The following is a 13,077-nucleotide window of genomic DNA, read 5'->3' as shown; positions in this document are numbered from 1 at the left end:
CCACTGGACCTGCAAGACTTCCTCGTTCACAAAGTCGACCCGGTTGACAGTCTTTCGGTCATCGAGAAGCAACGCGAAATAATCTTTTGGGGAATCCACGTAGACAGATTTTGGCATGTTTTCTCGCTGGCCAAACTTCCCCCCAAAACTGTTGAGCATCAACTTTGCAACAGCCCTCATACCCGTGTTTCTCTTGACATTTTTGGGGTCGATCTTGATGCCTTCGTGTAGCTCGTAGTCGCGGATGTAGCGGTTTTTCTTTGCCTCCGTGTCGCACCATTGAGGCCACCTGCTGGCTTCCTGTTTAAGCTTCAGGAAGGCGTTGATGTACCCCGTAAATAACCCCCCTGTTTTACTCTCTGAAGTGCCACACTTCAAGAATTTGGACGATGCGGTATCCTAATGATACAGCCTTTTTCAGTTCGCCCGTGACCCACGTACCGGTGATAGCTCTATCGGAATCCTCGTGCTCGCAGAGGGTCATCTGTTGAGTTTCACTACACTCTCCACACAGAGCAAACATGAGCTTTCCGCCCGCGTGGCGTGGAAGAACGGGATGGTACAGCTTTCTCGGTGGTAATACTTCGGCTTTCACAAATCCTTCGTAATCGTCAATGGATGCGGCGAAATTCTCCGTGATGATCTTGGGATGACCCAGGGGAAACTTTCCGTACTTGCACACCCAGGGATAGAGGCTACATACGTCCACATACTTTATTTTTTCATCCGGACCACACTTGTGATATAACCTGGTAGCGTTTGTTCTTCCTCCGAAGAAAGCGTCTCGTGGATTAAGGGGAGGGATCACATCTTGGGCGTCCTCTTGAAGATCATCTAAAATACTCGTAGATCTCCATTACTGTCTGCCATTCGTTGGAAGTCGCATTCCCACATTTCTTCCACGTTATATCCGGCCTGTCGCAGATCCAAGGTACACCGGACGGTGGCTTCTTAGCGGTCTCTCATGCTCAGCGAAGTAAGCGGGGTTGTCATGTCTCTGCGCGTAAAACATTTTGGGCATCCGTGCCACAGACAACCATGGAACTCGAACACGGTCTTCTTGTGCAGTCCGTCAACGGGGTAGTTACCAATGGTAACCTCGCCGCCGTTGAGCGCGTGCCTGATACGGGTGTTTCTGGAGTGTGCTACCCACTTCAACCACCTCAAGGCCACGACAGACTGAGTTTGATTCTTCCTGTATTCTCCGGCTGGAATGATAGCGATCGTGTTTTCCCGCAAATGATTCTCCAACGACCCGCGCCGTAGTATCTCGACGTCACTGCGGCAGTATTCTATCATTTCTTCCTGTAGATCGAATGGCCGACCACGTTGACTAGCGTGCCACTGCAAAAATTCCTCTCGCTTTTTCGCATTCCGTTGGGGTCGTAAAACTTCGTGTCCGGAATAGGGCCGACATAGCGCTTGTTCTCCTTGGTGTTGAAGAGATGGGGAAAATATCCCTTTTTCAATTCCGTCAGTCCGAAGGTGGAGGGGATCGCTGAAAGAGGCATCGACAGGAAGCTCAAGGAGTCGATGATTCTGATCCCCAAGGCCTCAAGGGACAGGATCTTAGCCCCATTCATAACGACCTTGGGCAGAATGGCTCGCTCGTATAAAAACTGAAGGATAAAGTTGGAGTCGTACCCCCAGGCACAATGAGCGATGCAGATCGCTCCTTTGTGGCTGCCGTCCTCATTGGAGAGCCATTCACAAAATTCGTTCCGCGTGTTTGCCCCCTTGAAAATGTGCTCGTTGGTGGTTCCCCGACTGCAAGAAGGACAGGAAAATTCTGCCGAGATGTCTTGGTTTGACAAGCAATGTCGACAAACCCTCTGCGCAACACAAAGGTTTGGAACGTGACTGTACACTGGAACGAGGCTATTCTCGTCCACTTGCTCGTCTTGCCGACACTCGAAATCAAAAAAGATGGAGAGAGGACGCCTGCCCTCATTCCTTTCGCCTTCACTGTCGGACTGAACCACCTCCACGTCTTGTAGCTCCATCAACTAAACCGGGTCCATCTCTTCCTCCCTATCATCCGTTTGGATATCAACGGGTACGCCATGGCTACATTGAAGGGGACGTATGAAGCATCGGTGATCGGCTTCTTGGCATAGTTTGCAGTTCTGACAGTACACTTCGCCGCAAACGTGCTTCTGTTTTGTCAATCGGCACTTCTTGTTTATGGTCTTTTCACAAGAACATTTGTATATCATCGAACAGGTAGAGTTTCCACCCACGACTGCAGTGCCCTTCTTTGTCTTCACATTCCTCAGCGGCGTTTTTTCCTTATGTTTTTTGAAACACGAGGGACTCTTGAACATCCTGTTACAGTCTGGGCAGTCAATCCAACCCGTAAAATTGCAGTCAGGGGAAGACCGGTAACAACACAGGCACTTAGCAGCACATTTGTGTTTCCTTTTATCGTTGTATCCTCGGACACAAACGTCGCAAAAGTACGATCTGCACAGAAAACTGGTCATGGATCTTATAACCGCATAGTGGTTGTCGTAAAAATACAAGAACAACTTCTTCGGAGCTTCCTCCCCCTTGAACCAGACGGCATCAAAAAGCTCCTTAGAAAGAACAATGAGCTGCAGACCGTCGGCACTCAGAACACGCTGGGATTTCAATAATTCTTCCAAGCCACATCTCTGTAGGGGAACTTCTGCCTGACGATGCAGTTCCAGCGCCAATCGAGTGGCCTCACCGCGACAGATTAAACAGAATTCCAATTGGTTTGAGGGTCCTCACGTCTGAGGGCTGCTCTGGCAATGACAATCGCCTTGGCACAACAGAGCTCGTCTCGGTTTTTGATGGTGATGCACCCCCTCTTCTGTTTGAGCCATCGCTCTAACGCAGGACTACCACGAGCGAGACGGCGATTCGGTTGACCTCCCTTGTCCATCTTAACAGTGACGACTCTATTGACGACATCCCCATTCAAACTGACGCTCTCGTTCGACTGCAGAATTCTTTCGATGTTAGACAGAACGTCATGGATGGAGAGATCTTCTTTTTTCTGAAGCTCATCCAAAAGTTTCGGTTGAAGTCAGAGAAACGCATCTCGAACGAAACGAATTCTTTAGGTTTGTTGTTGCTCAGGGCACAGTCCATGATAGACCGAAATACACCTCCCAAAGTATCTAAGACATTACCTATACCGTGCACGGAATGGATGTCATTGAAACGCAACATATATTCGTTTCCCTGGGTGTGAAATTTACGCACTTGGCGCGACGTTATCGATACGATGCAGTATAACTTTTCAGGCCTTACTTGCCGTGCCCCAGACCGTTCTTCGTGGTGAATGGTCTCGTCTTCATTTCCTCCGAGCTGTTTGTCTGCTTGGGTGGACGACGTGTCCATCGCGGGTTCATCTGTACCCAAGGGAGTGTCGGGCTCAGAATCTGCCTCGTCTCCTGTATCCGATACACTTCGGAATCCCCGTCGTCATTTTCAGACAGAGCATCTTGAAACGCCCTCGTTATTTTGATGGTGACACTATCGTCCAGTGTCATTTGCCGTTTGAGGTTGCGAAGGTAAACTTTGACCGTTTTAGTCACTGAAAGTTTCGTTACCCGACTCAGTTTCACGAACGGCATCCAAAAGTTAGGTCTGACCCTCGGGAAAATTTATAGATACGCCGATGAGATCAAATGAAGAAAAGTTGACGAAAAGCCTTCTCTGAAACGACTCAATTACTGCACCGATGGTGCGGATAATCCCCTTGGTGCTTCGAATGGGCCGCGAAATCATTCGAAAAATGTATATTCTTCGCCTGCCGTTTGTAGATGGTGGATGTAGCGATTGTTGTAAGAGACTGCGCGGTACAGATCGTCCGGACCCCTTTCATCTTCTTTTGCGATCTCGTGGACGACCTACCGGGGCCTGCGTAGTCGTTGTCGGCATGCGCCTGGGAAAAATCATGTAACGGAAGCTGACGGGCAAGTTTAGAGGGAGGACTCTCGTCTACAACCTGGAGGTAAGAAAAGGGACTCCGCTTTTTTCTTGCATTCCGAGATTTACCTCCACTCACCGCTACCTCCTCTTCTTTCTGTCCTTTTTCGTTCAGTGGGGATTGTCCACCACCACTTTGGAAGGTTTTCTGTAAGAGTACATAAATTTTTTGAAAATCATTAAAAGAGATTTCAGTCAAATAAATGTAATATATTGACCCTCGTCAGCATTGTCTAGAGGCTATTAACTTTATCTTCATTAAAAAATCAAACAAAATGGTCACAACGTACGAATTAAATAACAAAAAAATCCTTATATTTCTTTTTTCTTAAGGAAACCTACACTTGTCGGTTTTTCTATTTTTGTTAAATTTTTATATTTTTTTAACTATTCAGTCCGCAATGGTTTGTAACTCGTCGAGTTGACTCTCGGTAGGATCGGGAGAAACAAATAGATCCTCTTCTTCGTAAGCGCGATCTCCGTTTCCAGACATTTTGCTTTGTACTTTCACTACCCAAAGAACTCCAACTACTCAAAAAAACATAACATCGCATAAAGTACTTCACAAAAGTTCGTGCAAGAATGGTACAAAACGCCTGCAGTCTAAAAGGGAGTCAACATATAGGGCACCGCCATTACTTAGTTCCCTCACGATCCGGTGCTTCGCCAACAAAAAAACTTTATACTTTGATTCTTTTCCCGTCTTTATCATTTTTCTAAGTTAATCCGGTCAGTTTGGTCGTTAAAGAAATTCAACGCGTCCATCAACTTTCACGTGTTCGGACTTGACTGTTCCAATAACAACGAATGTGCGGCTCGACTCTTCGTATCTATATCTATATTTATTCGGGGATATTTTAGTCTTTTTTCGTTTGTTCTTCCCTTACACGCTCCAGATTTCAACCGTAGACCCTTGCCACTTGACTGTCACCATTGACCCTTTCCACTTGACCGCTGCCGTACACATAAAGACAACGCGCATTGTAATTATTCTTATCTATATGCCCGTCGCTGTGTACATACTGAAACCGTCCGACTCAATTCTTCGTGCTTGCATTTTTTATTTATTCTGAATTATTTTGGTCTTTTCCGTTTGTTCTTCCATTACACAAATGTTGTGCGTGTATAAAATCCATTAACGCACAAAGTGACAAAGGCAATTGATTCGATCTGAAACGGTCAAGTATTTCATTACTTCACAGAATCAGCATGGAGTTCCAAAAAACCCTAAACGAAGGCCAACGTTTCCTCGATTCCGGTCAATGGACGGCTAAGGACCTGATCACTACTTCTTTTTTCCATGTTGGACGATATAGACAAATTGGCTGACACCGACGTCATCATTGCGAATAGCAAGACTTACAATAGGCTGGCTATTCGCCACTACCAGAAGGGTCAGCGGTTTGCGCTAGTCACGCCGCATCGTCTGTGGGAGCAAGCTCAGTGCGGTCGCTACCGGAAATGGTACGGCAACCACCACCAGCTGCAGGGCCGCACCATGAGCCTAAAGATATTGTCGGCGAATATAGTCGAGGCGGAGTTAACTCGCAGACGCCAGAGATGCTACCGAGTGACAGAAACCCTGGCAAGGATGCTCCCGATACCCGTGGAACTGCAGTGCTACCTGGTCCACAGGCGCGGCTACATCAACATGGAGTGCAGAGTCCGACAGGCCTTGTCCCCCATGTCTACTCTGACCTTGAAGGAGCTGGCGGGAAGGGCCGTCCTGAAGGAGCTCCTGTCAGCCGTCAAGAAGCCGACGGAGCGGACGACGAAGGACTGGATGTCATTCCCCTTCTACGTCTTCTCCTTGGAGATCCCCGTTTGTTTGAAGACTTTCATTCTGTCATTGGAATGAGAGCTTCAAATTTTCTGGGCCTCTCCACAAGACCCCGATCCGGGGTCACAAATGTTCACAAAAGAAATAAATCCTTAGTCTGTCTCTGCGTCAGTCTACGTGTCTGTGTTGGAGTTCCATTTTAGAGTACGCGGCGCGACGCACGGCCAATTCGGGTGAGTACGCTCGATTTTCTTGTTTTCATTTTTTAACCAGCCCCTCCACCTCCTCGACCGTTGTCGCGGTTACGCCCGCCCTTTCCGTCGACCTCTCGCCCACTCACCGTTTACTACGCACCTTTGACCTACTAACCGCACCGACCTTTCTGAACCTAAAAATAACTATCACGTGACTTACTCACACGCGACCGGAAGTGGGTCAACCTGATCTATACTGCACACGAAGTCGGTCAAGGGTCAGAGGTCAAACTGATCTATACTAACTACCATTACTACTACCAGTTTAATACAGAACGAGCCAGTATTTCAAAAACCCAAAGTCATTCGAGAACAAAGAACCTGACTTGAAGGAGTTCGACCCCGTTACGTGCGGTGAGTTGGATTACGGTCACGCTGATAATAATTAGGCCGATCGCACGCGCATGCATGTGCTGATATTCTGGAATGATCTGCAACTCAGCGTTAAAAGGTCTTTTTGACTGGCGTTGGGGGCATATGTGAGAAAGGGCACTACTCGGTATACATTGTACATGCTGCGAGCCATACGCTCTATGGGCTTTAAAATCGCAAAGCGGCGGAGGGGGGGGATATCTTTTTTGGGGGCGGTGCTGTCCCATTTGGACGGCGTCGGACATTACAGAGAGTGCTCTTCAGTAGTTAGTCTCCATATAGTATACCAGCTGCAAAGGCTCTATTGGCGCCGCTCTCCACATGGCTGCACAGTTTCTGACGTTTTGTTCGACATTAGCAAGGGGCACTGAGTAAAAAAGATCTGGTAAAAGAGGACATTAACTGGGGAAAAGGCACTTTTTAAACAAAATAAGGGGCTAGCTTTGGTACGGCTTAGGACTCCGAATCTAGAGAACTACGGTGTAAATAACAAAACGTAGATTCCCCCAGTCGTTTTGTTAATTTCGAAATCAACCTGTAGATACCCCAGCAATCCAAAGCACAATCAGCCTGTTACTGTGCCCGTCAAACATTTTTTTGCAATATCCCCTTCACAAGTCAATACAGAATAATGTCTATCAAGTGTGCAGCAAGACGATTTTAAGAATTACAAAACCATGGATGGTAGCTCATCGTGTAAGCACGTGCAGCGTGCGCATAAGCCCCGACCGTTTCCAAGAGAGGGCGCAACAGAAAGGCTCCTATGCAACCTGGACTCCATGGGCTGCATGCGTACTTGTTCCTTCAAGGCTAGAATCAACATGCGATACGACGTTGGCTTCTTTTGTAGGAACTGCAACTTGCTGGTGCATCACAAACGACTGTGAAATGCGTGCTCTGTCGTCCCGTAGTGCTGCAAACTGCTTTGTTGAAGGGCGCCCTCTTGGGCCAACTTCCTATTTCTAGCAGCTCACGTGCCCTATTTTTCCCAACATGTTTGGAGGTGGATTAGTCAGTTTTGTGCCTCTCTTGTTTGTATTTATGTAATTTTACAACGTTAAAAGAACTTTAAAATCGTGTACTTATTTAAAATCTTATCAATGATACAAAATATAAGTATTTTTTTTCATTCAACACATGCACTCCAGCGGGTTACGGCTATCCCTTTTTCCCTTGATTTATACTGATTTGTGGTACTATGGGTACTATATCATTTGTTTGCATAAAGGTTTGATTTTAGGCAGAGGCCACACAGATCACGGAATGTGAATGAAAATGTGAATTTGATCTGATGGTCTATGTGGGTATTTCTGTAGTTTGTACGTCGGGAGAGATTGTATGAGACATACAAGGGCCAAAGCCACGGCAAGGTTAATTTGGGATACTGTGGCTTGAACAAACTGCAGCCTGTATGCCCCCATGAAAGCAGGTAAATGAATTAATAATGTTATAATTTTTATCAGGAACTGCCGGAGAATGGCGCTGATTTGACACACTTTGACTACTTACACGGACCGTAAGTGCAGACATTATGTCAACTTTTGTGTCTTTCAATTTCTGTAGTGCTTAACAATCGTGTCTGGGTTGTCCATTTATGATTTTGGTTGCGTCAGCGCATATTAGCTAGTCACCAGCCACAGTATGTTATATTTATAAATGACCTTTTCACTGTATAAAAACGTTCCCTGGTTAAACTGTTTGAGCTTACCTAGTCGTGGTCACCTTGCAGCCGTTTAGTTGCACTTCTGAACTGCATCATCTACAGAAAGAAAAAAGGTTTCATATTTATTTTTAAGTGCGTCTAGTTTTCCATGTTTTCGTCATTAAAGTTTATCTTTTATGAAACTAATTAATTGTACAGTGGTTGTACTAAGACAGCAAGTGCATAATATTGGACGCACGTCCCTGCTGGAATATCTATTCTTTTGATATTTACGATTAATTTGGTAACAATTATTTTCATTTTTAATTAAACAAAAATGGGATGCTCACTGCGTATTCCACGCCACACGCAGACTTTTCTGCTGTGGTCATGTGGATCGTTGCTGGTACTGTATTTTAGCGAGATAATGAAAATGATGATCTGCATATCTTTGTTTCTTGTCATTGCCAGACAAATCATTCCAAAGACCTTCCGCAATATGAAATGGGAGATTCATCCGTCAAAGACTCATATCTGCAGCTATAATTACAGTGCGGCTCATTATTTCGATCCCAGGCCCACATCTGGAAACCACGTTGAGCAGGTATACTTAATCTTTTGAGCATCTTTTCTGAGAGGGGCAACAGTCACCTCTACTTTCACCCACAGCAACGGCTGCCATTCGGGAATCTTTTCATTTGCACCAATCTGGATCGCGATCAATGACCCTACGTAGGTTCACTGGTACCAGAACCTGCGTGATGGATGGAGCGAACTATGAGTTGGGATCACTGATCGCGACCCAGAACTGTGTGAAACAAACAGGTCAATTTTTCCTTTACCGATGGAACAACGACCAGTCCATGAGCCCCGAGCTGGACCAAGAGGGCGCTGTTTTCCTAGCAACGGAGGCTCTTTTGGTCGGAACTAAACTTTGCTGGTTCACAGACGACAACGAAATGCACGCTTTACAATCGCGTTGCTACCAACAAAATGAACACACCCCTCGACCAATGAGCAGAAGCGTGACTCATTTCTTCCACTGTCCAATGGGATCCCTTTTCTCTGAATCGGTACCACTATGGTCAGTTTTATTTATAAAATCATGATTAAGTAGGCAGGCTCATAAGTGGCCATGGTGGCCAAAAAAACCTTTAGCGGACAAATACAGAATGTAAGGCGGTACAAATTTTCCTTTAATTTTCCCGAAGGGCCTACATTTTTTCACCCATTTATTCCTGGAGAAAACTGGTATCTCTCTGAAATCATCACAAGTGTTACTTCGTTGTAAACCAGAGATTTCAAAAATAGCTTTCATACCAAGCACAGAGGGTCGACAGAAATAATACGGTTCCCTTCAGTCTGTGGAAGGACAAAAATTTACTTTGCCACACGTTGGGGCTACTATGCACCAATTCCGTACAAACTGAATTGCAAGTTTTCCCGGCTTCACCTGTGGCACTCTGGTTAGCTTTAACTCTGATTCTAAAGTTCTTAACTCCCTAAAAGGTAATGTCCTGTTACCGCACAATTAAACTGTATACTGTGGTCTCTGAGGAAAAGCGACTCCTTTTTTAAGACAGTATACATTTATACCTAAAAGACCCTTTTATATCAGAGATGGAACCGGAGACGACAATAAAGCCGTAACTTCGAAGTAGTTCTTGTTGATCGTCTTTGCGCAAAATGTCCATAACAGTGACGTATGGTACCCAAAATCACAAGGGTGTTACCCATACTTTCAGTGGTACCCTGCTAATATCTTGTGATCTCGTGAATGCAGTGTGAGCAGCAATTTTGACATTCGTTATATTGTGCATCATAATCCCCGAGGATTATAGTACTGGGTTTCTGGAATAAAAGAAATTAAAGAAACAACACTTGGAGAATCCTCCAGTCCAGAATGACGCTTTGATTGTTGATATGTGGTATGACGCAAACAAAAGGGCATTATTGGAGATTTGTACACTGATCTGTATTCAGTGAAAAGAAGACATTGGATAAAATGAAGGTTTGCATGATGTGAAATAAATATCGGGCGTGAGTTCGTACGTGTACCATGCCTCTGTTCATTTTGTGAGTCTGTACTTTCCTGAGAACAAATGCAAGGAAACACAGCGTTTCTGACAGTATGAAGACTCGAAACCTGAATCACCTATGGCCTCAGAAATAATTACAATCCATGGGTAAGTCTCATGCAGAATAGATAAACCGTTTGTGTTGGGTGAATAGACCTTACCTTGGTAACCGCTTGGTGTCGCTCCTTTAATCTCTTCACAGTATGGGCCTGCTCTCTCCTGCGTTTTCAACGACAGCGTCATGCTGGTGAGCACTGTGCCCGTGGGACCATTGAGGCAGAAGATTGTGTGTTTACATTACACCCGTTCCACGTCCCCCTTTAGGATCTTGCACTGGCTCTTCTATAGGCTCGAATTATACGTTGTGCGTATAGGCGTAAGTATATCTTTTTCCCGATCACTGTCTGTTGAATAAGTGCTAGCGGAAAAGGGGTTGTTTTGGGGGACGTGGAGCAAAATGTCTCACGATGGATTGTGCCTTTCAAGATCAAGAGTTTACTCATCATTCACTCAATTGAGTGGTCATTTTGACCAGAGGATGCCTCTTTTGCCTCTCCTTTTTTCTTTTGTTTATTACAAAAACCTATTGGGATGATCCTATTGTCCATCATGCGACCCACAGTTGCCAGGGATTAAGGTTGAGCCAATTCGAATAACTGAACAAATATTTCTTTTACCAAATTTCCATCGAAGCAGAAATGAAATACACGTTTTGGTGACCCCCCCCCCCAAAAAAAAGGTAACTTGAAGGTATTATCTTTGGCCTTATTTTGGAGCATATAATGTTCACTCATAACACATTAAAAATATAACAATACAATTCGGAAAACAAATGATTGAAAACCTCTCCTTTTTTGCACTGAGTTTGATCTAAGAATATTAATGTTGATATCAGATATCCTCATAATTAGAGTCACCGGCACAATATATCGGGGATGCATCCTCAGTTCCTGTCTCCACCAATCAGTGACAACATTTGGTAAAAACGACCATTTGATTGTATTTCTTTTAAAACAATGCCTGTATTCGCTGTGTTTAGATTGGAAAGGACTTAATGATTTGGGCCAACAAGACCTACCAGAAAACTCCTTTTCTCTTGAAAGAGGACAAGTGGATCATGCCTTATCGCCGCTGGTTCTCCCAGTTCTACACCAAGAACAGCCCGCGATACAACCCGTCAGATCCTCTGCAGTGGTAAATGCCGTTTGGCGAGGAGGGAAAGCGAGATAAAACTGGCACCTGGTGCGACTACCCAAAGCTGTTAACAAATTGGGTTTGTCCTGCAAAGACGCTTGTGCGTAACATGCTACTAATATAATGTAATGTAAAAATGACATCTGATAACGTTATGCCCTTTGATAATAACTAAACTGCTTTGTAGGTCGCAGGTATAAAAAGGGGAAAAATTCAACGATCCAGCTCGCTCACATAATATTTAGGAGTGGGTAATGGAAAGAAATCGTTAAAGAGTGTTCATTGTTCAAATCTTTGATATTTTTGTTTTACTTTTATAAGCTAGCTCCTGATCGGAAAATTTCAGTTTTGGAAGTCATTAATACAGTTTGCTTCCCATAACTGTTGTCTTGAGATTAGCTTCATGTACGGCAAATTCACACTTGAGAATGTAAAATGAATATGGAGCCCCTCGTATTCACCTGGTGCATACATCACATAATATGAATTGCAATACTTAAATATTTAGAATGTTGGTATCTTACTCTATAACCTCTGTTTATTAGCAGCGTCGGATAGTCTAATAACGTTTCTTTGAATAATAAATGTAACGGACTTTCAGTAAAATGAGATAATAGTTATGAAAGCTGCTGGATCTTTTCAACGATTGGTTGAAGCTTACATGAAGTCAGCGTTCTTTATGATCTCATTTCCAGTGTTAAATCTGTCTGGGGTCTTTACAACTGAACAAATTACGGCTTTTTTAACAGTTGGTAGACACATATATGTCACTTTATAACTCTGACTATAAGTTAAAATCATTATAAGTTTCCAAAATGAAGCTGCTAAAATTATTTTATGTATGCACACAGTCTCGGAACATGTAACAGATTATGTGATGGTACCGCCCCAACTGTCACCTGCGTTTGATCACAAGCAGCGGCGACTTACCTCAATGTGTTCTAACATTGTCTACAATTATTCCTACGTTTTCTGGCGTACAAAGATTCTTCTTGAAAGATTACACAATGCTAAAAGACTTATTCTAAGAAACTTACATAGTGATAAGAATTTGTAGAAACTAAGAAATTTCTAGAAGAGTTGTTGGCTAAAAAGACGGGCTCTGGCAGACAAAGACAGAGAGAGCGACACACACACACCAAGATAAAATTTGGAAGGTAATTCCTCTGTACGCGCGCGGGGTGTGAGAAGTAGTTGACTTGATAACTTCTGCACGATCTCCACCTTTGGTGGCAAGAGGTCTGTTGGACGGCACTTGTAAGAAAAATTCGTCCAGACCAAATGAAGTGCAGAGCTGAATTTTGTTCCGGAAGAGACAGTTTGTGAACTGAATCCAATTCCAGTTTGTGAGATCATCAAGTCCCGTATTTGCAACGGTCGTCACGCCCTTGCCGTTTCGTCTCTCGCCCGGTCATTCTTCTTGGACTTATTCTTGTTCCTCGTTGCAGCTCATTTTTGCACCGTCAATACTTAACTGTAGCAGCCACCTGTGGAGTTTAGCTTTGTCTTTGCAGTGCCTGCCAAGCTCTCGCCAGTAAGAACTGGTTTTAATAAGATCTTTTCTCGATCATTAAACTGCTATCCTTATTTTTTACAGGCTAAGTGTAACATTCTTATTAAACCATCAGTGTTCATTTTTTCCTGATATAAATCTCATCTTGTTTGACTTCCTTGTTGCATCGGGAAAAACATTTGCTTTAGAATAATTACTTTTCTTAAACAGTTTGGAATTCTCCGGATTGTAACATTATTACTTGCCTTTACAAAGTGTAAAGTGGCATCATTATTATTAATACT

At 44.2% G+C, this 13,077-nt stretch overlaps 1 protein-coding gene across 1 annotated transcript in view; it reads left to right on the top strand.

Annotated features, from left to right (window-relative positions):
• The window catches only part of LOC110986001 (cholesterol 7-desaturase nvd-like), a 30,135-nt gene extending 18,851 nt beyond the window's left edge, over window positions 1-11,284 (top strand). The window contains exons 4-7 of the mRNA XM_087146093.1: window positions 7,830-7,882; window positions 8,480-8,612; window positions 10,289-10,462; window positions 11,126-11,284. Coding sequence (XP_087002219.1) covers window positions 7,830-7,882; window positions 8,480-8,612; window positions 10,289-10,462; window positions 11,126-11,284 — 519 coding nt within the window. The remainder of the gene's footprint in view (window positions 1-7,829; window positions 7,883-8,479; window positions 8,613-10,288; window positions 10,463-11,125) is intronic.
• Window positions 11,285-13,077: the final 1,793 nt, after the last annotated feature.

This window comes from Acanthaster planci, linkage group LG14, assembly GCF_054643075.1.
Source record: "Acanthaster planci isolate LZ-2023a linkage group LG14, COTS_SCS, whole genome shotgun sequence".
Taxonomy (NCBI): domain Eukaryota; kingdom Metazoa; phylum Echinodermata; class Asteroidea; order Valvatida; family Acanthasteridae; genus Acanthaster; species Acanthaster planci.
This window is presented reverse-complemented; position numbering and strand designations above follow the sequence as displayed.